Source organism: Solea solea, chromosome 18, assembly GCF_958295425.1.
Source record: "Solea solea chromosome 18, fSolSol10.1, whole genome shotgun sequence".
NCBI classification, from domain to species: domain Eukaryota; kingdom Metazoa; phylum Chordata; class Actinopteri; order Pleuronectiformes; family Soleidae; genus Solea; species Solea solea.
Genome location: NC_081151.1, coordinates 8,099,009 through 8,123,743, shown reverse-complemented (window position 1 = coordinate 8,123,743; position 24,735 = coordinate 8,099,009). Strand labels below are relative to the sequence as shown.

The window sequence follows — 24,735 nt, the reverse complement described above, 5'->3', positions numbered from 1 at the left end:
GAGCAATACGAGTCTCTCCTTCTTTCAAGCCAATTAATCTTGTCCTGTTTTTAAATGAACATTATCTATTATTCAGAGCAATTGCACACCATTACCTGAGAATGTAATAATTACCATGCATTAGCACAGATTAACTCAGGCAAGGTGAAAGGTTATCTACTTCATCTTCATCTACTTCTGATGTTTTTGTTTTGTTTTGTAAGGCTCCTTTCCGTTCTCTGAGCTGGAGTTTCTTGCTAAACCCTTGGGGCTTTCATTCATTTATTTATTTATTTATTTATTTATCTATTTTATCACTGTTCCATTGCTTGATCAGATCCAAAGGGAGACAACAACAATATGAAGGTTGTTGGAAGATCATGTGCATCTGCTCTCCTGAGGGGGATCAGACAGGCCCGTGGCAAATTCGCAGGGAGATGATCATCCATATGTTATCAAGCCAAACAGCCTCTCCACTGGGGAAATGGCGGATTTACTGTGCGAGGCGGTGTGAAATTTGCACAGTGCAGTTTTGTGGAATGTTTTTGACACCACTTGCTCCCCGTGGTGGTGATGGGGGATTTGCTTCTGGTCGTACGAGTCATCATTAAAATTGTTCTAAAAGCTTCTGTGGAGAAGTACAATAAAAACGTCTCGTTATTTTACGATCACACACATTTTGTGTGTGAAACTAGTGTCACTTTAGGTGAGTTCATGATGTGTGCATCCGTATTCTACCGATTTATCCTGCACGTGAGAGTCACGTGCAGTGCTGGTGTCATTCCCAGCTAACATAGGGCTAAAGGTGGGGTCACACTTAGAGATATATAGTAAGGAAGTAGAACTACTTCACTATTGTACTTAAGTACTAAAACATATCAAGTTACAAATATAACACACAAGTGGCACACCAGCTTGAGCTATCAGTAAGCGCTAGCTAAGTAGCTAGCTACCCGCGGTTCCTGACATGCTCACTTAGCAGCTAGCTAACGTTAACTAGCTGGCTATCATCGAGTCTATGTCAATCTTTATGTCTTTATGACATATATAGCTTACTGTTGCCAAATATAAATCATATTTTACTTTCAGTACTTGAGTAGTACATTTTAAAATAAGCTACTATACTTGAGTACAACATTTTTTAGAATACTTTAGTACTTCCACTGGTGCTTAAAGAACATTTCAACTTCTACTGAGTACTTGTACTTTTACTCAAGTCTTGGTCTCTAGTACTTTATACATCTGATGGATTTACAACGACGGGGTAAATGAACTCTACTCTAATGTAAGCTTTTTTTATATATAGACAGTGGTGGGTTGGGAGTGGATGGGCCACAGAGGATTGAATCTAGGTTGTTCCTAAACAACCTGAGCCTGTGTCAGAATGACAGATGGTGTCATCAATCTCACCTGATGGCTCAGCAGCCACTGGTGACGTTTGCCAGTGGGTTGAGCATCGACAGACTAACAAAAGAACTTTCTAGCATCATCGACCAGTGACGGCAAGAAGGCCAAAGGTTTCCATTTAGCCACCACTGTTTGACACGTTCAGTCCTGGTGAACTGGTTCAGTGAACATGAAAGACTCCTTTCAACAGAGGGGGACAAACAAGGTGCATTAAAACAGAAACATGAATAGTGGTTGTGTGCATGTGGTTTACAACAGGTTCAAATGTTTCTACATCAACCATTTATTAAAAAATATCAGGCTTTAAATGTCCTCCTTTGAACATCGTATATGAACACTCATAATAACAAGAGATTAGTGCACGTCTGGTTTCCATGGTACAGTTGATACAGTATTTGTTTGTTACAGTGTATGAACAATTATAAACACAGGTTTGTATTCTTTAATCTAAAGCACAATAACGGAGACTTCGAAATCCCAGGAGAAATATTAATCGCAAAGAAAATGAAATAAACAACTCCCCCCTCTCTCAGTGTTGTCTGAATATGAAGACCAGAAAGTAATTAACAGAAAAACAATTTGCTGTCTTCGAATGCACATATGGGAAAAAAAACAAAACAATATTGTTTTATTCACTTTTGTAGTCCATGTTTAAAAAAAAAAAAAAAACAGGGAGGGATAAACAGTCAGCAAAGCTTGAACATCACTTAGCAGACTTAAAGGCAATTTCTACAAGCAATAAAGGATGTATAAACGCAGTGCCATGTATAGTTTTCTCTTTGAAACAGTGTAATTGCACGTGTAGCTGCGGCTTTAAGTTTGAGACGGAAAGTAATGCTATTGTTCCCAATTAGGGCGAGTATTAGTTGCCATGGAGACAGCTGCCTCCAGCCTCCACAGTAACACAAATCTAATTTACGGAATAATCATCACTTCCGACTCACATTGGTACACATTCATCACAAACTTCACGAGAGACCGGGTCAGTGTTACGTTACTTTTGGAAACAGACGGTAAACCACTTTCCCCCTCGTCTGCCCGGACATAATCTGCAACACTGGGGAATCGTATCTTCTGCAGTTGACATACGACATTTCTAAATAATGACAAAAACAAATGCAGTGAATACGTTAAGAAGTTGTGCTTCAATGTCTATTCACTTGTAGATAAGATTTAAACATAAGTGAACCCACCATGACATTTATAATTTGACTTTCGGATGATCCCTGCATAGTGAATATTACTGTATATATTGAAAAGGGATCATTTCAACCCCCACGAATGTGACTGTGTGAACCATTGTTCAGAAAACATACCATAAACACTAATGGTCTGTGTCCATAGTATGTTTTGTCCTTAAATGAGTCCGTACGTCCTCACCCTAAGGGTTTCCCTAACACGAAAAATAAACTTTTATTTTAATTTTTTAACAAACACCAACTCTGTTCAGCCGCATAATTAAACAGCACTGCTTTGCAACTGCCTGGTGTGTGTGTGTGTGTGTGTGTGTGTGTGGATCAACCTGAATCTTAAGCTCTATTTAATCTCCATTCTTCTCTCTGCATTTCAAGTAAGGCTGTTGTCTAAAAACATGGAAACAAACTTAGGATGGCGTGTCTAAGAGCTATCACACACACACACACACACAGAAAAAAAAGAAGCTTCTTCTTCTCAAACTTCCTGCTGTTGACTACAAATGTAGCCAAGTTCCAGTCTTTTCCTCAGATGAAGAAATATGAGCGTCTATATGTCATTCTTTAGTATCACAACTTACACACCCTCGGGGCCCAAAACTGAGAGAGACAGAGAAAGAGACAGAGTGAGAGAGCACGTGTATCGGCAAAGTGAGGCCTCACTCAGTTTCTCCAGAGATCCAGATAGAGTCTGTCTTTGTCACCACACGTCTTTGCTCATCAGAAAGTGCAGGCGTAGACGACGCCCACCACCACGATGTTTCCAATGGTGGCAACGATGGCGATCCAGAGCCAGATGGCGTCGCTGGACATGGGCTGCGACTCGTCCTGCTGCCCGTGAACCGAGGCGGCCGAGGCGGCGGCGTGGACGCTGGCGGACGAGTTGAACAGCGAGTGCTCGCCGCTGTAGTCGTCGTTGGGCGAGGAGTCCATGAAAGCTCCCGTCATGACTGGGATCTATGAGGGCAGAGGTGAAGCAAAGTTTGAAATTGTCATCATTTGTAGACAACATATGTTTAAAATAAAGTATTAGAAGATGAATTGTATATGATCTTTTGCTATTCATATGGTTTCGCCTGCAACGAGGCTCCTATTGGATGATACCAGCTGTCAATCCCACTGGGGTCCACCCATATGTGATGTACTTTTTCATCTATTTTCCTCTAAATGGGAACAGTCTTTCACTTTATCCTGCATATGAGAGTTGCGGGGAGCTGGCATGGGGTGGGGGTCACAACTACTGTCCGTTTAGAGTGTCCAGTTGACCTCTGCCTGCATGTTTTTGGAGGAGGAACGCAGAGAAAAACCCAACACGCACATTGGAGAACATGCAAACGCCACAAGGAAAGTATGGACTTGATCGGACCAGGTCAACAGAGCTCACCACTATCCTGCTGTGTGGCCCCCTAAATGAGAACATCATTTACAAAATTAACACTAATTTCTACTGAAAACTCATCCCCAAAATGTTTTATTTGACATTAGAAGTGAGAGATATAGACTTGTTTTCCATAGGCCTCCATTCAAACCCCTGGTGGCTCTTCATCATTACTTACTTCACTGAGGAAGCCTTTTTAAAAAAGTGTCTTTATATCCCCTCTGTTTCAGCTCATTTTCAAACTGCAGTTTACATCAAAAGATTTTGTTTTATTTCCACCAGACCAATTTTCTCTCGGCACCATAATTGCATTCCCTGCTGCAAAGCTTAGAGGCCTAAGAAACCGCATTCACGTCGGGGACAGAAATAGTGAGGCTTCATTTCATGGCTCTATAGTTCTCTATATTGTTTCTTATGGGATGTACTATAGTGTTTTAAGTGCATACACAACCTGAGCAGGTCTGTGAGAGAAAAGAAAAAATTTTTTTTATTTAATTGAACACATTTCCTGCAACTTAGAGAGAGTTTTGTGGAGCTGGTTTATTTAAGACTTACACACTGTAGGTTTAACAAAGATTTCTGCAAAATAAGAAAAACATAATTATTATTTACTACAGTTGCAATGAGACTGAGTCGCCTTAAAATCGGGCCTTTCCTGACAGTCCTGATGAGGGATTAGTTCCTGTTGGTCATGCGTTAGCAAGTGTGAGTGCCATGTTAGAGGAAATAAGAGGTAACTTCGTCTCAAGGACATTAGTACGTCGTAGTTATGAGGTTTCCTCCACAGACGGGAAGGGAGCCACTCCTGACTCACACACGGCCGTGTGCATGTGTGGTAAGAGTGCTTGATTAACATGGAATGAATATTTCAGATGTGGCAAGTGAAAATGATGTATTGCTTGGGACAATAAGAGCACTGCGAGGGATAGCCATTAGAGCATAAGGAAGTGAATGCTCTGGGTGTGCTTTACGTGCGACTCCATGGAGGGGTATATGATTGAGGAATGACCTGAGAGACGCGTACCCACGCTTTGACTGGAGAACACAGACTCTGCTGAAAAAAACAATGCTAAAAATACCTCAGAGGGATGACGAGCTCTCACATACAGACATTTTCATTTGTATGCTCGTGTGCTCACCTTCACTGCTGCTCCCCCCCCCCCCCCCCCCACACACACACACATATATATATATACACACACACGCGGTAAAAAAACACTGTTTAGTAAACATTTTCGCTGCTGCTTCTCTCTCATTGGCCCCTGGTGGTAAATAATGTCATGACACACCCTGTGGAGTGCCTGCTGTTCACATGAACATGATGGAGGCAGACAGGCATGCATGCATGAGGTCCACCAACCTGGGTCTCCCTGCCCTGCCCCCCCCGGTGCCCACTCAGTCACCATAACTGCTGATTCCGCCTGCTGTAGCGTCTCATACGGACTATTCATCCATTTTAACATTTATTCTCCCCAATATGCCCGTTTGTTACATGTAGGCTTAACGCGCTCAATGAAAAGACACGTCGGTGCAAACTCAGGGATATAAACATCCACACATACAACTGTATGCGCTGATTTGCATGAGAATTTTCTTACTTTCAAATGATTCATTTCCATGTTGAGTTTATTACACGTATTACGGACACAGTATTTGACTGTACATTCACAGCAGACAACTCCATGTATATGACAATATAGCTTACTATATAGCTTTACAGCTTATTTACTATCACTTCACAGTTAGTTCATGATGGAGCACTATTTTCTGGCATATTACTGTTTTACTTTTATCTTTTTATTCATTTTCTTGTTTAATACCTGTGCCTTTAAATAAAGTTGATGTGACATATTTATGTGATATCGGTGGATATCTGCGTGCCTGAGGCTGTGTAGGTGGATAGTAATTAATGGTTATGAGGAATACCTACTACTATACATCAGCACTCATGGAACGCCTCTTGTCCAATAAAAGGACTTGCTCGCAGCTGGCCGTGACTAATTTTTGTATAATCAAAGTGAAACCCTGCCTAATGTAATGCTCAGTCTGATGTTCACTCAAGCTCCCAAACCTCATTAAATTCTTCAGGTTTATGTTTTCCCTTTTTAAAAAAAATATAAATAACTTACCGTCTAAAGGAGCAAGACTTTTGCAGAAATGGGTAAATGTATCATGTCAAATGGGATTCTGGGAGAGTGTGTGCAAAAATACACCCAGTAAGCCTGAATCTAAATATTTGATTGCTCCAGTTTAGTTGGAAGAGATGGTGTGCACATGTACAGTATTATATATATATATATATATATATATATACATATATACACACACATCTGTGCAAATATACGTCATATCATACCTTTTCCTAGGATGCTCCCCCATCCATCTGTTTCCCACAATTCCCCGGTGGATCGTGCACTTGAGTTTATTGAAAGCAAGCAGTTGAGCGTTAATGCAACAGAGGGAAATAGAGACCTCAGGAAAGAGGAGGAGTGTCCCAAAGCATGTGAGCACTTATAGACTGTATATGGGAAATGAGGGTCATCCCTTAAGCACCGCTGCCGGGAATCCCGTACTTGTTGGTGGACATGGATGAGTGAGTTCTGTAATAAAGTTGTGCCTCTAATTGAAGTTTCCTAAAGACTGTAAATATTACATTAACTTTACATCATAGTGGTTACATTTAATACATAAACACCTAATGTATTCCCCTTGTAAAAAATGAAAAGGACTCTCTGTAACTTTCAAATTTATTCCAAAAAAACATGTTTCAATGGCAATGTGAACCATTTGGCTTCTTGTTTCAAATGTGAACAAGAGTGAATTCATTCTTTTCTTTTTCATAAGTAAATTTAACTTCTTGGCATCGTATCTCATCGTCTACCCTGCTTCCCCTTTTGACGTGAGGGTGGAGTTCTGCTGCATTCCAGCTGTATCCAAAAGTTGGAGTTTATTGTAACGTCCTTGTCCTCATATAAATACCCTGTTTGTCATTTATATTTCTTATTCTTATTTTATTACTTCTTTTAAAATGTATGTATGGACGAATGAAAAGCTTAAAGCTCTCTAAAAATGTCCATGTCCATGTGTACGATGACTGGAATCTAATTTAACCGCCCAAAATACATTTGTGTCCATGTTCTTTTTCTCGACCTCTCATCTAAAAACGTGGTCACCTCGGGGATTGGCATCACCCCCCGGTTCTGACATCATCTGTGATGTAAAATGGAACATAACCATGAATCCCAGCTGACACTGGGCGAGAGAAACGCTACATCCTTGACAGGTTACCAACCTCTCACAGGACCAATTTACAGAGACGACCATTCACACTTGCATTCACACCAATGTGCAACTTCAACTCACTCTCTCCGTCTTTGGACTGGAGGCTGGAAGCCGCAGTAGCCTGGGGAGATTCCATGCAGACACTGAAGAGCAAAACCTCAGTGGAAGAGCATTTGAATAGTCTTAACCCCCTTCTGTGGATGCTCCACACTGTCTTACTCTATATATACACATTTTATTTTTTTATAAACAAATGATATACACACACAGCTATCTTCCAGTCAGTTGTAGGGCAAATCAACTATTTTCACTCAGCACCTCACAGTTACCTTTGGGTAAAGGACAGATGTTCATCAAATTAAGTCAAAACAACAGGTGTTGTCATTGCACACATTAAAGGGGGCGATCACAGAGATATTAAAAAAGATCATTTAATGTGGCTGCCAACTGAAAATGGGGGAAAAAAAGATGTTAACTGGCATGGTGTGGTTATATTCTGGGATATTACCAATATATTTAACAATTGAGGGTAATGGATAATACGTAGATTATATTTGAGAAGGATGTGTATATATATATATATATATATATATATATATATATATATATATATATATATATATATATATATATATATATATAGATAGATAGATATAGATATATATATATAGATATATACATAATCTCACTTTAACAATGTCCTCTGTAGATTACATCACTGACAACTGTTAAATGTGAAAGATATTCATGGATCAGGAACAGCAAAAAACTAACTTTCTTCCACACCACTGGCAAAATCTCCCGAGTTGCATAATTCCCGCCTTCTCGGCTCTGAGTGATGGCCTCACCTGTACAAAAACCCCACGCAGTGAAAGCCCTAACCATGGTGTCAGATGACACTTACAAACTCTACCTGCTCTGCTCTCACAGCTTTGATGTAGTCGCCCCAGCTGCTTAGCCATCCCACACTCATGATCATAGTAATTGTGAAATACAATGGACTGTAATTGCCTCCCGTGGGATGTCACCACCAGTGACTGCTCAGCAAAAAAAAATGGCTTCGGAAAACAAACAAGCAAAACCCAAATAAATGTCTTTGGAGAGAGGAGAAGTCAAAACATGTACCTAACTACAGAGGCACTCGAGCATGGGCCGCCGAGACGAAATCAGACAGAACGAGTTGGTTCTCTGCACATGGGGACAATATGAGGTCAGTTTCAAATCAAAGTCGATACCAATGTCCTCGTGCAGAACAAACTCCAAGGTGCACGCACGCACAGTGGATGTAAACACCGACACACAGCCGCGTCTGCTCTGTTGACTTCTGCCTCGACAGGTTTCACAAAATGCATTTTGGAGATTTGCATGATCTTATCTGACGTTGGTGTTTAACACCATCTGTTAGGATGCCAAGATCAATTGATTGATTTAGACTCAAACAAACAAAACTTTAGGAACTGAAAGAACTCCTAGGTCTTTATAGCATTTCACATTTGTGTTAACACAATTTGTCCTTACTGCATTTGTCATCAATACTATTCACTATTAGGAAATAATCTGGCTCATGCATGTTGGGGGTAAAATAGAGTTTTCTCTAGAGCTGCAACTAACGATTATTTTCATAATCGATTAATCGCTTGGTCCATAAAATATGATAACAACTTAAAAAATGTTGATCGGTGTTCGTCAAACCTGGAAATGATGATGTTCTCAAATGTCTTGTTTTGTCCACAAACCAAAATGATTAACTTTAAATATCCACATTTAAGAAGCTTAAACAATCGGAAATCTGGATTCATCGCTTATCAATAGAGTTGTCGATTCATTTAGTAATCGGTTAATTGTTTCAGCTCTAGTTTTCTCCATTCTTTTTATGTCACTCATACAGACTTTACTGACAGAGATGATTATTACAGTTTGATGGTTATCACACTTGTCAGTGAATTGCCTTTGAGCCACGAAAATGCGTCACTCTCAAAACGACTCCAGATGCTCTGCTCTATTCAAGTGTCCCAGTGAACCGCGATAGAAACCTGACAACAAGGCACCTAAATGGAATGCAGCCATCATCAATTTCACCTGTGACAAAATGACAGGAGAAAGCCGTGTCCCGACAGGGCTTTTGGCTTTTTGTCTGAGAGCTGAAAGCAGTGTGTGTACACAGATGTGACAGATGTTCTGACGAGGCCTCTCACTGCTTCAATCATCATCACTGTGCTGCTACAGGTGGTTACATTTACTGTGATTAGCCAGTGTTGCGTCATCACTGACAGGTGTGCGGCGTCTTTGCGCGGGGAGAGAAATACACAGGCTGGAAAAGCGCAGGTATAAACAATCAAATTCATGATTTCTCTGCCTCGGTTTCAGGGAGCGAATGCTATAGCTCACAGGAACAAAGCCACCGTTGATGTGATCATTGTGCTGTTAATGTCAGAATGTCTATACCATGGAGGGAAACACACGTTTTATACCAACGGCACATTATGGCAAATATCTAATCAGCCAATGACATGGCTGCAGCACAGTGTATTTAGGTATGTAGATGTGGCTATGGCGTCGTGTTGAGGTTCAAACTATGCGTCAAAGCCGTTACTATGCACAAAATTGTGGTTTGGGACATTTGGGACAGGAGTGAGTGCTCCCGCCTCTTGCCTAATCTCTGTTCTCCCCAGGCACTGACGCACCGGATGCGGTGACGGGAGGTGACGGGGGAGATAAAAAGCCGTCCTCCCAGAAAAGAGTCGGTGGGGGGAAATTGCGGAGGCGCTAGTGTGTGTGGTGACTAAAGAGATCTGTGTTTATATTGTAAATTCAGTTGACCTCTCATGCCAGAGGTCAGAGGTGAATGACTGGACCGGTTTAAGATGGTAGAAAGACAACAGTAGCTCCAACAACAGACCTTAACTGAGTGAATCTTGAAGTTCTCTATAGCAGTAAACTTCACCAGGCACTGTGGATAATACCTAAATAAGTTGCTAGTGTATAATATGCAGAAGTGGACACAGTGACTCTACCAGGTAGGCTTACTACACAATGTAAAACTGTATCATTACAACATTTGAAGGTTAAAAAAGTGCACGCCTAAAGTGCACTTTTGTCCTGATTAAAAAAAAAAAAAATTTAAGGGAAGAAATGTCTGTTTAAAAGGAAAAATAAGAGCTGTCACTTTTATACAATATTAAGCGCATGCAGTTCATGACCCAACAGATCAGGGAAGTATTAGATTACAGTATTGAAAACGGATCCAATGTTTAATCTCTGATGTGTTGTGGTCTGCAGGAAAAAAAAACAAACAAACACAGCCATTGCCCTCCATTTAATAGCATCCACTTAGTGAAAACAACAGATTTGGCCTGTACATGTGTGATGTATATCGCAGTACGTTGACCAAGACATGCCTTAAATCTCAAGAGCAATTTACCAAAGGTTTTAAGGAGGCTTGTTCATCTGCAGAGAAAAGGGTCGAGACGTGGAGTTTCGAGCCCGATTCCTGCTGCTCAGATTTACAGCTGAGCTTTCATTGATTTTCCTCGTCTCTGCAGCCAAGCGGCATGTTTCAATAAATCTTATAACTCAATTGAACAAGTGCATGCCTAAGTTATTTGCGCTTGACACCCCTGGTCAGTGTGTTAGCTCAGTCTCAAATCCGCACCTTCTGGAGAACGTTTATGGCAAAAATCCTAAATGCTCGATTTTTGTTTTTCATAACAGTATAAAAAATAGAATAAAAGGGTTTAACAGGGGGAAACAAAGAAATGAAATAATGCATGTTTACATCTGGGATTGCTACTCAATGATATATGCTGCTACCACATTTAGCTGTGGCTTGACTTTAAATATGTGATGAAATTCACTGCAATGAAACATTAAAATCCATTTCGAAACAAAGGAGGACTTGTTCTCCTGCCAGATGAGAAGTGAGAGCCAGAATCAGATGATTCAAAGTAAATTAATTTTGATTGATGGGAGAAAGTGAAGGACAAAAGTCCCTCACTGATTTTGTGCCGTTGTCTTTTCTCCCCCCTGATACACAGCATGCACGTTTGAGACTGTAGCTTTGGTTTGAGACTCCTTAAGCTGCAAGGAGTCAAGTGGGAACAAAGAAAGAAACCTGAAATTAAACATGACACCTGCCATGTTTGGGACTCTTACAGAGGATGAGGATAAAGTGATGCTGGAGAGTTAAAAGGAATTATGCATCCTGAAGTGAAGTCTATTTTATTTAACATGACATAAATGCATCCCAATTTACTGCCAAAATCTGAGAATTAAAGGAACTCAGACCACCATTTATGGACGAGCTAAACACAACTGACACCAACATATGCCGAAACCTTTTATTTTAGAATATTTTAACTTGATAAATCCACCTACGCTACTTTTATGCCCAGATAAAAAAATGCCCTTTTCGCCCGAGCCAACAGTTGTTTATTATTAATACCAGCATTCATTTTAAATATGTATAGACTGGATTATGTGCAGCATGTGTCGTATGGCAGGGTTTACACCCAAGAACATGTCATGCTAAGGCGGCTGGGAGGTTTCTTGCTGTGGTGCAATAACACACACACACACACACACACACACACACACACACATGGCAGAGACTCTTCATGTGTTCCTCATGTATTTTTCATTGTGAGCAATTTCACTCAAAACACACCCAGTGGAGTCACATGTCACTTCTTCAGTGGCGGCCGATAGTTACAGCGTGACGGGCCCCACGGGAAGATTTTCAAGTGAGCGCCCCCTTGTGCCAAGACACACACAAACAATCACATACGAGAAAAGGTGTGACATATGTCGTTAATGCTCTATTTAGACATTCTGTGTGTGTACGTACATGTCTTAGTGACCTATATTTGTGGAGATTTTGGCTGATCCACACAGCTTTAACGGTTTGAGGATTAAGACCTGGTTTTGAGTTAGAATTAGGTTAAGGTTATGTCAAACCCAGCGTGTGTGCTCACCCCTCCCTTTCCCAAGTGCATCAGATCAGATTTGACCGTCCACATTCGTAACTACTACTTGTAAGCGTCTTGCATTTGAATGCGTCTGCCCTCTCGAACTGCACTCATGCAAACAAATGGATTTTTGCACACGTTAACAACATAAATCAACATTTTTGAGACAGTTTGGTGTAGAACCTCTGGCAGCTAATTTGAGAGAGTGAGATATAGTGAGGGTGACGCTCCAATAATTGCATTAGTGTGTTGTCACAGCCATGAAATGATCGGAGTCACATCAACTAAAAAAAAGAAGCAGATATGAGGTCGTTTTCACACCTAATAGTCCGCTAGACTCGGTACGATTGGGGAATAGTGTTCACTTTTGCACTTTAGAGAAACGAGACGAACCCTTTTGAATAACGTATTCCCCTCCTCGCCTGAGGTGGCACTGCATCAATAATTATAAGGAGAAGAAAAGACAAACCATGAACAAGAAAACTCGCTCATCTGTTGGTTAATGCAGGACAACTTCTGTTTCTGCCACATAAGAGCAAAACATGGAGCTGCGTCAAATCCTATTAGTCTTTTTTTATTTTGTTTTATGAGAACATACATATGCTTATAGAGTGACTCTCTGAGCAAACAAACTAGTATTCAATTGGAAGGGCTGGTGTGAATGCACCCCAAGTCACTTCAGCCTGGTAATCTGAATGTAGCTCCCATTCTCTGCCATTTCCTCCTTCTTCATTTGTTTATGATTGTATTAGGCAGAGACATTTTTCCCCTCATGTCAGCAAGAAGGCAGCCTCCAGAAATAACAGCTCCTTGCCTGAACCACATATTTATTCTACAGCTACTAAAAACCAAATTATAGTGATTGTGCACTGAACAAATTCAATTCAGTTTCTGCCATTAAACTCTCCAATATGTACACACTGGACCTTTAAGTAAGTTATAACATACCTTACTTATAATTGATTAAAAGTCTCAGCTCTCTGACCTGCCTCTGGCTAAACGGATAAGTGAAACATTGTAAAATGAAAACCATATAAAACTAAAGTAAGCAGACAGTCGGGGTCACATTAAGTCGACCAAAAACTTGAAAGACACACTCTGTTGATGTGTTCGTGTTTAATGTTTCACCTGCGGTTATTTCTCCTTCGAAAGGAAGAAACCTAAAATATTAAGTTCAAAAAGTTAATTTAGTGGTCGCTCGCGGGGCAGACATGCAGCGAAAGGGACTTTCAGCACAGGAATGTGCTTCCCGAACTAATCACTTTCATAGCTACAGGAGCGAACGTTCCACATGACCAGCACACATTTGCAGCATCTCCAAAATATAAATATATCCTTTGGTTTAGTATTGGTAAAGACGCAAGGGTCCTGTTGGGTGAAGCTCTATTAATGTCATCACAATACTCCTATGGAGCTATAAGGGGAAAAAACAAAAGCACTTTGCATCTCGCCTTGACTTCCGTCTCCTCACATTCACCTCATGTCAGTCCTCTCGCTTCAAAACCCTAAGAGGCTGAGAAGAGGCTGAAGAGATCGCCTTCATGTCCCTCAAGCCCGCCGCGGGTCATAATCCCAGCATGCCAGACTTCACTCTGCTGTCTCTTCTAACTCTCCCTCTCCTCTGACCTCCTCGTGGCTGGTCTCAAATCATTTCCCTCCTGGCTCTCACAAGCTGAAATATTCACTTCTGATCTCTTGTGGCCCGAGAAGTCAACTCCTCGAGAGGTAGAACATCTCAACGCCCCCCTCCTCCTCGCTCCTATATCACATCTCCCCGCTCCATCTACACTTAACTCTTCATTTATTTTCAAGATGTAATTCTGAAGCAGTGATCCATGCAGAGGCTTTATAGTTGACTGTATGATTGTTAGTGCTAATGCATGTGCTACATCTTAAAACGGCTAATTCTCCATTTCTTCTGGATAATTTGTATTCACACATCTCTTACTGCTTTCATTAAAGTCCCGTCTCATTAGCCGTGGAAGACAGAAATAAAAGTGATATGTACTCCTTGCATACCATAATATTCTTTATGGGAGTGTTAGGAGGCGTTATTCAAAAACACTTGCACATAATTCCGTACATGTGTGTACACAAGACCGCAGGCACATGAATGTACATTGTGCATATTTAACATTGGTTATTAGAGATTGTGCAAGTATCATTTCCAAATACACTAACTTTTTTAAAAGGAAGTAGGAGGCAAAAACAGCCAACTTTCTCCTGTTTTACTGTAAGTTCAGGACATTCAAGATATCAGAATATGTACAATGTATTATTAACCTCGCCTCCCTGTCACGCACAGTCTGTTCTGCAACCCTCAGCTAACGCTTCAGCGCTTGTGCCAACGCTCCTGTCAAATATAGATTAAGGATGTTTCAATCCGTCAGACGTGCTCAATTCTACTATGTTCCCCTCTCTGTGGTCTTGTGTAATAGTCCGCTGCTGTCACAAACTGTCAATATCACGTTAATGCCTGTACAAGAACAGAGAAATTAGTTCTGGGAAGTCCTTGTGGGAATCAACATATCTGTATTTTACCACGCCCACTTCAAATCTCTGTCCAATCACACAACAGTTGTTGGGACACCATACAAGAAAAAAAATTGATTCTAAGAAATTATTTATGACTTATCATTCTTTTCTCACAGCCCTTAGAGAAGGAGACCGTATTTCACTGTTCTTGTAGCCTTTATCCCACTCCCATACTATTTCTAAACAAGTTTTAAGTCAGTATTTTATTTAAAACGGTGTTACGTTTCCTTTCAAACACTAAATTGTAGGGGTAATACTCAAGGAAACGAACAAAAACAACCCAGTTCTAAAAGACGGTGGAAAGACATTCATCCTCCAGGTCTGTCAAAAGTGATAGAAAGGCACAAAAGTCACAACAAACAACCTTAAACCCCACTGACTTGCTTTACAGACACACAAAACCCTCAGAGATCTTCCCCCTCTGACAACACAGACCCAAACTGAGCAGGGAACCTCCTTATATCAGGCAGCAGGTTAATCAGCCGCAGCTGTGTTTCCCTCAGCTAATTAGCCCCAGCTGCATGTGGTCAGCTAATCACAGGTGCAGCCTACACTTATCCATTTCTAAATCATCCAGAGCATACATTTTAACACACATGAAAGGAAAGTGCACAAAGATTGTTGCTATATATATATATATATATATATATATATAAAAACCCACACACAACTGTGGTTAAATGACATCAGTGTGTCACTGCTGCAGGTTGGTATCAGCATTTATGAATGGTTGTTGTATGCATTTCCCCCGTGAGTGTGAGTGGGTGTGGGGGGGGGGTGGACGTTATGAATTTGTCACGCATGTGCCATGTTGGCCTAGTTACAGTACAGAGTACAGTGTTTTCAGACACCGTGACGGCTCAGGAGAGCTCCCTCACTCTGCGTGGTTTCTGTTGTAGGGCGAAAGGATTTGGCTAAATCAAATTTCTATTTATTCAAAAGCATAGAATAATGAAATGTAGAACATTGCAAATTGCAATGTTTCAAATTTGCAACTTTGATTTGAAAACAATTCATAGTTCAGGCCAAATCCTCTGTCTTCAATTCATAATCCTCACATTTGTGTGTGTGTGTGTGTACTGTACAGTACGAGGGATCGATGGAAAATCGTGTTTTTTATGTTACTTAATAATTCATGTGACACGACATACACATAACAACCCAATTGATATGAGAATTATTCAGTTGCAGACACGCACACACATGCGTGCACTATATAGAGTGTATCGCTTTAGGGCATTCAGTCCATAAATCACTGCTATAGATGAATAGATTTCTGTGCCTTGCACATCACAAGGTGAGCTCATTCAGACGTGTGCGAGAGTGTGTGTGTGTGTGTGTGTGTGTGTGTACGAACAACTTTTTTCTTTTTGGGCACACACGGGTGAGCAAACACCAATCCTTTTCGGCATCAGCCCTGTAATAGCTATGTAATGATCACAAATGGAGGTGTGACACGTTATTTCTTCTTCCTTTGCTCTATTTTTTATGAGCAATGCAATATTTTGTGCACAAAGTAAGGCTTGTTTGGAGCAAAGAGTGATCACTGTCATTTATTTCAGCAAACTGTTTCATCAAAACGCAGGATTTGCTTGAATTTTATAGGATTTACCAAGATAAAATACTCAAAACAGTGACTGCTGTAACATTTGTGCGCATGACGCGACTTGTGTCATCAATGCCCAGTTTTTGAAACCCCGTTGGGTGTGCTTGGACAGTGTGTGCGCAAACTGAATTTCCGTCCCACCAGTAGGTGGCGTATTAAGCCCCGCTCACCACGCAGAAAAAAACATTTCGACAACAGAAGAAGTAGTCGCCAAGGATAGTCATCCAACCCTCGAACCGGCTGACACCCCGACTCCCCTGTCCGACGGGCCTTTCAGCTGATGAGCGTGACGTGTGAGGGAGCTGTAGCATCGTTCTCTTCTTCTTGCGTCCTATTCCTGGCGTCCAAACTTTTACCGCCACCCAATGGTGAAGTCAGATACTACAGGACCCCGACACGTGATGCAACGCGCAACCTGCTTCATCCAGGTTCAAAAAAATCCTGGGTAAAGCCTCCAAATTTCAGTGTAAAAGCGATTTTATTGTGCCTCGCCACCAATCCAAGTGATCCCATTATGCAATGCAACTGACTGTAAGCGCCTGTTTCATCATCTGGGAATTAAATTTGCATGAACCCAAACTGAGAAGGTCACATCATAGGTAATGTGGATCATGAACCAAACCGTGGCTAGTGCTGTCTGACAAAAAAATGGCTGCTAAAGCCTGTGGTGTAAAATGTAACAGGACTAGCAATGTATAAGCAATACATCATATATAGTGATGCAGATGTAGAATTTACTAAATGAACTATATTATTCTAATGGCAGTCTCGGGCAGTGAAGGTACATTATGTGCAATGACCTCAGGGTCCTGTTCCTCCTTTGGTCATGATTTCCGTTTGTAACCACAAATAAATTGATTAAACTGTATTGAAGACTCACAACACAACACAACACAACACAACCCACTTGTGCAGTTTCATTATATTTAACATGCTAATGATTTAAAAAAAAAAAATGCATAATGATCCTGATAAATGACGGCAGTCATGGTGATGTATAACTCTAATCATAATTCATCTCTGCCTCCTCGTGGTATAGTGTGTGTACTCAGCTGCTGCCATTCAGCATTTTGCCGGCTTTCACCAAAGCAAAGCAGCCGCCGACTGTGTGGCTCTCCATGATTCCCACCTCTTGTTTCCTTTTCATCACAGCGACTGCTCATGGGCTGAATTGAGATTTGCATGCGTGATTTAGTGGCGAAAGAAAAAAATGTCAGCGTGGAGCTTATTTATGGCAAACAGGCTACGGTAATATTCAAAGTTTTCCCTAAATCATGGCTCAATTTTATTCAGAGACGTATTAATGCAAAGGGTGGTGCTGCTTAGAAATGATCTCAAGATGGGCGGAGAATGGATTATTTATGTAGAGATGCATAATTGATGCCAGTGGAATATCACAATCACAGTTGTACGGGAAGCAGCGTGCAGTTAGGGGGTTAGGTCTATCAGGGAGAGATGTTATTACTTCATACTGGGTTGTCACACTCCATTAAGTCTCCCTTTCATTCTCCCCAGGACTTCTTTCCATATGCAATCACTCACTTCAGGTGCAAAACACCTGGGAGATGTTTGTGTTTACCGTACAAACATGACACTGGAGGGGCGGAGTCACGTCCAACCGCGCACAGCTACAGCTTCAGTGATGAAAATTCATGTCCGCATTATGTCCCATTCACTTGACACTGATGAAGACATGAATGAGCTTCTTTCTGAGCTGGATTCACAGCACAGTCGCTGACTTTAAAGGGCAGGTAGAATGGTCTTATCTCACAAAAAATGTGACTTATGGAGGTCTACTTACAAAAAATGAACTTGTTTTTTTGGTCAGAACCTCCTAGTTTCTGCAGAAAGAGTCTACTGTCTACTTCTCCGCTCAGCCGAGCTGTTTCTGTCTTGTGATTGGTCAGCTACTGGCCCGCCCCCTCCCAGAGCTTGGCTCCGTTCAATGCTAAAAACGGCGCTAGCGGTTAGCAGATTCATCACTGTCCCTCGTCGTCGTCCCTTACATTTTGATCCAGAGTCACAAGAAACAGAGACAACTGAAGTTGTTGTGAAACTTTAGGGATTCATAGACGAGGTTATGACGCAGATACACGCCCACGAGCAAAGAGTTTCTAGTGTACCTCCCGTTTAATATGTGCGCGCGGTGTTTTTGTGTGGTTGTAAAACTGGTAAAAACATGTCGCCTGGAAATGACTGCTGGTGCATGGATTGCCTTTTTTATTTTTGTAGCTATGGTGGATGATATTTTCTTGTTTTCTAACTTTTGTATTATAGCTTTTTACAGCTTTTACCCGCAGGCGATCAGACTCTCATCAAGTTTTGAAAGCGTTTCTTTTTATAGACTCGGATTTCTTCTTCTTTAATTCTAGTCTTTCTTTTCCTCTACCAGCAATACAATAGGGCAACACAATTCTTGTATCTCCAGTGTTTCATTAATTAACGTAAAATAAAAGTGCTGCTGTTGAAGCGTGAGGGCGGAGGTCACACTTAATACGTGACACTTTAACTTGCTGTTTTTAGTCCCGAAAATACATGTTTCCACTACAGTAAGTTCCAATAAAGTGATGAAGAAATAATTATATTTATAGCGGAAGCCTGCGCGCCACAAACGGTGCACACGGTGTTCTGAGCACTCCCGCTTCCCGTGTGCTCTATATTGTTCTGTTCTCACGGCATGAGGTACATCCATCAACGGAGAGTAAACTCTGAAGTGGCCCCGCTGTGAGGAGCTTGACCTCTCCTTCAACCCGACGGTGAAAATCGCCTATTAATGGAGACGTGTCAAGCAGGGTTATATCTCCATTACTGCATGTTCTCCTCAGCCACAGGGTCGACTTTTCCACATTGCTGACGGCCTCCCTCGCAGCCTGTCAATGTTTGTGAACGCTGCTGCTGGTTGTGTGAAATCACACAGTGACACAGACACACTAAAATGATTTAGAGACACTGTAGTTGATTTGATATTAAAAGCAAGTCTCCAGCTGCATCTTGAAATAAGACCAAAAGTCGGAAAGACACTGCGATTAAAAGGCTTCAAGTCCTCAAATAGATCTCCCCCGGAAAGCTGCTAAAAATAGAAGTGAGACCTAACAAAGACTGATTCACCTGCTTCTCGTGTGTTTAACGCATTGATTTTCCGTGTGCATACACCTTCTCCTAATTGATTTGTGGTGATTGTTATTCCTACAGTCATTAACGGCCCTGCAGAGCAGTCATAAAAGGGGAAGGGGAAGAAAATTGGGCTGTTACAAGTTTTCACTATCTCAGAACTACAGCTTTCATATAAAACCAATTGCTGCAAAAAAAAAAACAGACAAAAGACCTGAGGGGAAATGAACTCCTTGAGATGAAAAGGCTGCTGTGCCATTATTACACTCTTCAAATAAGCCTCCCCTATAGAGACCATGAGGGTTGTTTTTTTTTGTGTGTGTTGTTAGTCTTGTTTTTAAAGGGACAGTCTCAGCGTGAGGAGTACACAGCGAGATAACACGATTATGTAATTGAATTTTTATGCAATCGAGAGCAAAGATGGTCTAGATATAGGCCTTGTGGGGGCTGCTTTTTATCAAAAAACCTGTTTAATAGGAAAATAATCTCATTTGTGAACTGTGCAACTCTCATTTCCATATCATAGAGTGATGATGCGCACAAGTCAGAAACCCTGTCTTTCACTGATCTAATGCCACTTGTATCCCAATACATTTGGTCCAGTTGTTTTATTTTGACCTTGATAATCAAAGGGCAGCTGTAATAGTCCGGCACTGATTTATATTTTCAATATTCTGGTTGCTTTGTCCTCTCATTTGGCGGCGAACTAAATAAAAGTATATCAGCCAGTCCTGTCTGCCTCTGATCTGAGGTGTTGGTGCTGCAGATAAATAAATACGGCTCTCCTAGGCTGTCAACATCTCGCTCCATTCTCATCCTTTCACTCTCGTCTGTGCTTTCGAACATGAGAGGTGATGGACAACCCTGTCAAATAGAATGACTCAGGGCCGCAGCTTCACTGAATAAGTAATCGAGTCATATGAGAAACGCTGATGGCCTATCACGATAAAGGACAGAGACATTTAAAGCTCATTCCATTTGTGCCATTTACTCTCACATTGGATCAAATGTTGCCTATATGACTTATATATATATACAAAAATGCCAGTGGGTCAGAAAGAGGTCGTTTGTGGTATTGTCACCCGATCTGTCAGATGAACGGACTCTGAACCTGGCAAAAAGCCCAGGCTGGCTCTCGAGTCTGTCTCCAACACTGAAGACTTGACCTGAACATCAGTAAATACCCAAAAGAACACAGTGGCTTTTTAAGCCTTTAAACTCTGACATTCTAGTAAACGTAAGAAGTCACAGCCTGCACAAAGATGCACATAATAGGATTCAAAGTCAGCTGTTGCACCAACATGGGTAAAACCTATTTTTCTAAAATATACTTTCTACTTTTTGGGTTTAGCACGCCATTTGTTGAAGAACCTGCTTTTTCATCTTAAATTTATTGTGTTTGAAATGATTAAGTAGAAATTGCCTCATTGCCTGCAGCTAAGTATTCAGAAGCTTCGTGGTGATAGTCAACTTTTATTCCATGTTTTTGTGAAGCTGGGAGATAAAAACCATTTCAGTCTAATGAAGTATGCCCTTGCAAGGCAGTGAGGTACTGCTGGCAAATCACCAAAAACACAAACGCACTCACACTATTCTACAGAAAACTACTTAGCATGTTTTGGTTTTGACTTATACAAAATCGTTAGAGCAAAAAGAAGAGTGACACATGCAACAAAACAAAGGACTGTATCACCAGTCACAACTGGCACACACATAATCTGTGTATTTGTCTTGCATATGTTGTCATAACTTCAGGTAATCCCTGCAGGGAATATCACTAATGCATTTAATGTATTAGGGCCACAACAAATTATTGAAAGAAAGACAAAATAAGATAAAACAGCATAAATTCTGAAAAAAATTTAAAAAAATAAATTCTGAGATTAAAGTCAGAATTGAATTCTGAGATTAAAGTCAGAATTGAATTCTGAGATTAAGTCATATTTCTGAGAATAAAGTCAGTATTCTGAAATTAAAGACAGAATTCTGAGAAAAAAAAATAAAAATTCTGAGATTAAAGTCAGAATTCTGACCTTTTATCTCAGAATTTATGCGTTTTTTATTTTTTGTACTTGAACTGGATAGCAAGACTGAATAAATGGTGGTGATGAGATTTGGCTCTAAAGTGGATCTAAACCAGAGCTTAATTTAAGACATGTTATGACTTCTTCCACTCAAAGAGGTATTTTATTCTGCAACTAGTGATTGGCTTCAGTTTGCTACTGGCACATTAGCAGTTACAGTTTAATTAGCCTGGTAAAATGAAGCCTTTTCATAACTAAGCTGGCCTGTCTGTGTGTGCAGAAAACGCCTGAAGCTCACTAATGTAACATAGCTGTAAATGCTAACTGACACACTCTATATTTTTACTCCTGACGACTGTAGCATTAAAAGAGCTGCTACTAATGAGTGTTTCCATTATTGATTAATCCGCCAGTGGTTCCCTCCATTATCAAATTAATGATCTCCGTGCGCCTGCAAATAATGGAAAATGTCCAGAAGTTTTCCAGACACCAAACAGCTTGTTTTATCAGTCCAAGTCCAACATATCCACTCTCATTATTAGAAGAAAGAAAAATCACAGGGGGAAATATTCATAATTGTTAAAAAGCTGTTGCTGTTAAAAAAGCGACAGTTTTAGTATTACTTTTATTGATTTTCCGTCATTAATAAATCAATAAATCAACTTTCACCGCAGCTCAAAATGTTACGTGCTTGTCTACAAGATGAATTACTGTGTTGCTATGGGGTTTTATTGTTATAGTTACACAAAGATGACACTGTAACTGATTTCACAGTCTGTACGTTTGAGCTTTGGTTTCTTATTTTCTTATGCACTATTGTTACAGCCTCTCTGGTCTGCTTCTTGTAGTATTTTTTATATGTTTTTTTTTTTAATTTTTTCACTGAAAGCATGCATTGCTGTGCACTTAAGCACAAATATGAGGTCAGAATACAGTTCCTCTACAACAGTTCTCACTGCTCTACCTTAGTGGTTTTAAACATTGTATTAGTTCCCACAGCAGCTCCAGTAAATAGAGAATATTCTGCCTCCGTCATCTGTGTCTGACACCTGCACACTGCTACAAAAACAACACCCTACAAATAACAAAACAACAAATGAATACAGGTTAGGTTTCAACCTTTCTGTTATTGATCCATCTCTCTTTCAATCAGGACATATTGGACAAAATGTGTCCAACCCCATCCTGCGATGCCTTTCTATTTAGGCCTCTTTGATTTGAAGAGACTTTGGGAGCATTTGGCTCAGTCTGGCCTACAGAATAAGCCAGCGGCAGCAACAATCCTTTTAATAGCAGTTGCGCACGAAATGGCAAAGCAGATGGCACCAGACAAACCATAAGCAGCCAGACAGCGAGAGGAGGGGAGAGGACCTCAGCTCCTAATAAAACCAAACCACGTGTCTGCTGTAAAACAAGTGCGTGGCAACACATGTCCTCTATGAAAGCGAAATCAATTGGGCGTTTCATTCAAATGGAAAAGGCACGGGGGGGGGGGGGGGGGGGGGGGACAGATGGACAGATGTCCCGGTCAATTAAATCAATGGGTGTAATTAAAGTAAACAAAACACTATTAAAATGTCGTTCTGATGATGTAGGGCTGGGAGATGTGGCCAAAGCATTGTCAGGTAAAGTTTAAAATCATTGTTTTTTTTAAAAACAACTCTGTTACTATTTCATGTCAACAAATATCTGCTGTGACAAATGTCTCTTAGACCAGGCTTATTCAAAACTCACTGACAGCTCATATATATCCATCTTCTTTCTGCTTCTCCTTGATTTTTATGATCCAAACACATACATTATTATGTTATTGCTCAACTTGTTGCTGATTGACTGATCAATCTGGGCATTTTAGTTTTTAGCTTCTCTAAATGTGAACACTTTCTATATGTTTACTACTGTATAACAAAGAAACCAGAAAAACTGAATATGTTTTTGTTTTTTTTGGATAAAAACAGTATGTCCATGTCAAATATGATCTATAAAAAAAAAAACATAGGAAACTTTGAAAGTGCAACTATATCATAATATAATATGACCTAAAGCACAACTACAACTGTATCATACCTATGGAAATATGCATTGTTTCCTTTCCACATGGGTGAAATATGAACGTTATTTTATCCCTCATGACGATGATCTTTATTCTAATGAATCAAAGGAACTTGTTGACCGCGGCCACGCCCATTGACTCTGTGGTCAACATTGTTGACATCACTAAAAAAGTTGGTATGAGCCAATAATGAGTGAGAGAAATGACTCACCTGCGCGGCCATGAACGACAGATCCATGTTGTTGCTGCTCAGCCTCTTCAGTCACAGATGCAAACGTGCGCGTGTGTTTTTCCTCTTATATTCCCCGACAGAGCATTTGCCTCAGTCTATTGTTTTGGGGTTTTTTTTCTGCCTCTCTTTCTTTCTTTCCTTCCTTCCTTCTTTCTTTGTTTCTTTCTTTCTTCTCGTCTTTTGTGCGGAGCTGCTGTTGGAGGACGTCACGTGAGGAGCATGTCGAAGAAAGAAGAAGAAGAAGAGTGAAAATAACAAGACGTGAAGAAAATGAGGGGGAATAAAGAAAAATAAGGAAGAGGAGCAGAGCCGAATGAGAAATGAAGAGATGGGGATGCGAGGCGGTGAGAGAGAGAGAGAGAGAGAGAGAGAGAGAGAGGCAGTGGAGCTGGACTGTCACAATAAAGGAGGTGCAAGTCACTCTCTCTCTCTCCCTCTCTCTCCTTTCCTCATTTATTCACTGTGTCTCTCTTTTCTCTGCCAGTGTCTCAAATTCGTTCTTCTCTCATTCTGTCTCTGCTTCTCCTCTTTTTTTGGTTTGGGTCTGTATTCCTACTTTCTTCCTGCATTAGCATTCCCATCACAAACCTAAGCATCTGTTTGTGTGTTTGTTTTTGTTTTTTGAGAAATAAATATGCAGCAATCTTTGTAAAAAAAAATATTTTTAAAAAATCCAAATCCTTAAATCTCCCTGCTCTTATTCAACATTAGTTTAACTTAAGACAATAATTTGTTTTTTGTATTGTCATGTAAACAGGTTTGTCCTAAAATTGAGCTTGTCTTAGTCGGACTAACGTACCTGGCTAATGCGGCTTATAGTCCGATTACTCCTGCATGTGTATGCTTAGTCGCACTGGAGTTGGAACAGCACCAAAATTTCCTCTGCAGAAACTCTTTGACCTAAAGGTCAACAGGAAACGGATTTCAATATGCTCTAGCTTATAGAGGGATACAGCGCCACCTACGGAGGC

General features: G+C 40.6%; 1 protein-coding gene across 1 annotated transcript; it reads right to left on the bottom strand.

The window, feature by feature from the left end:
- Positions 1-1,651: 1,651 nt before the first annotated feature.
- Positions 1,652-24,124, bottom strand: LOC131444883 (uncharacterized protein C14orf132). Its single transcript, XM_058615585.1, has 2 exons — positions 23,744-24,124; positions 1,652-3,536 (listed from the first exon to the last, which is right to left on the bottom strand). The coding sequence occupies exons 1-2, from the start codon at positions 23,768-23,770 to the stop codon at positions 3,300-3,302; spliced, it is 264 nt and encodes an 87-aa protein (XP_058471568.1). The 5' UTR covers positions 23,771-24,124; the 3' UTR covers positions 1,652-3,299.
- Positions 24,125-24,735: the final 611 nt, after the last annotated feature.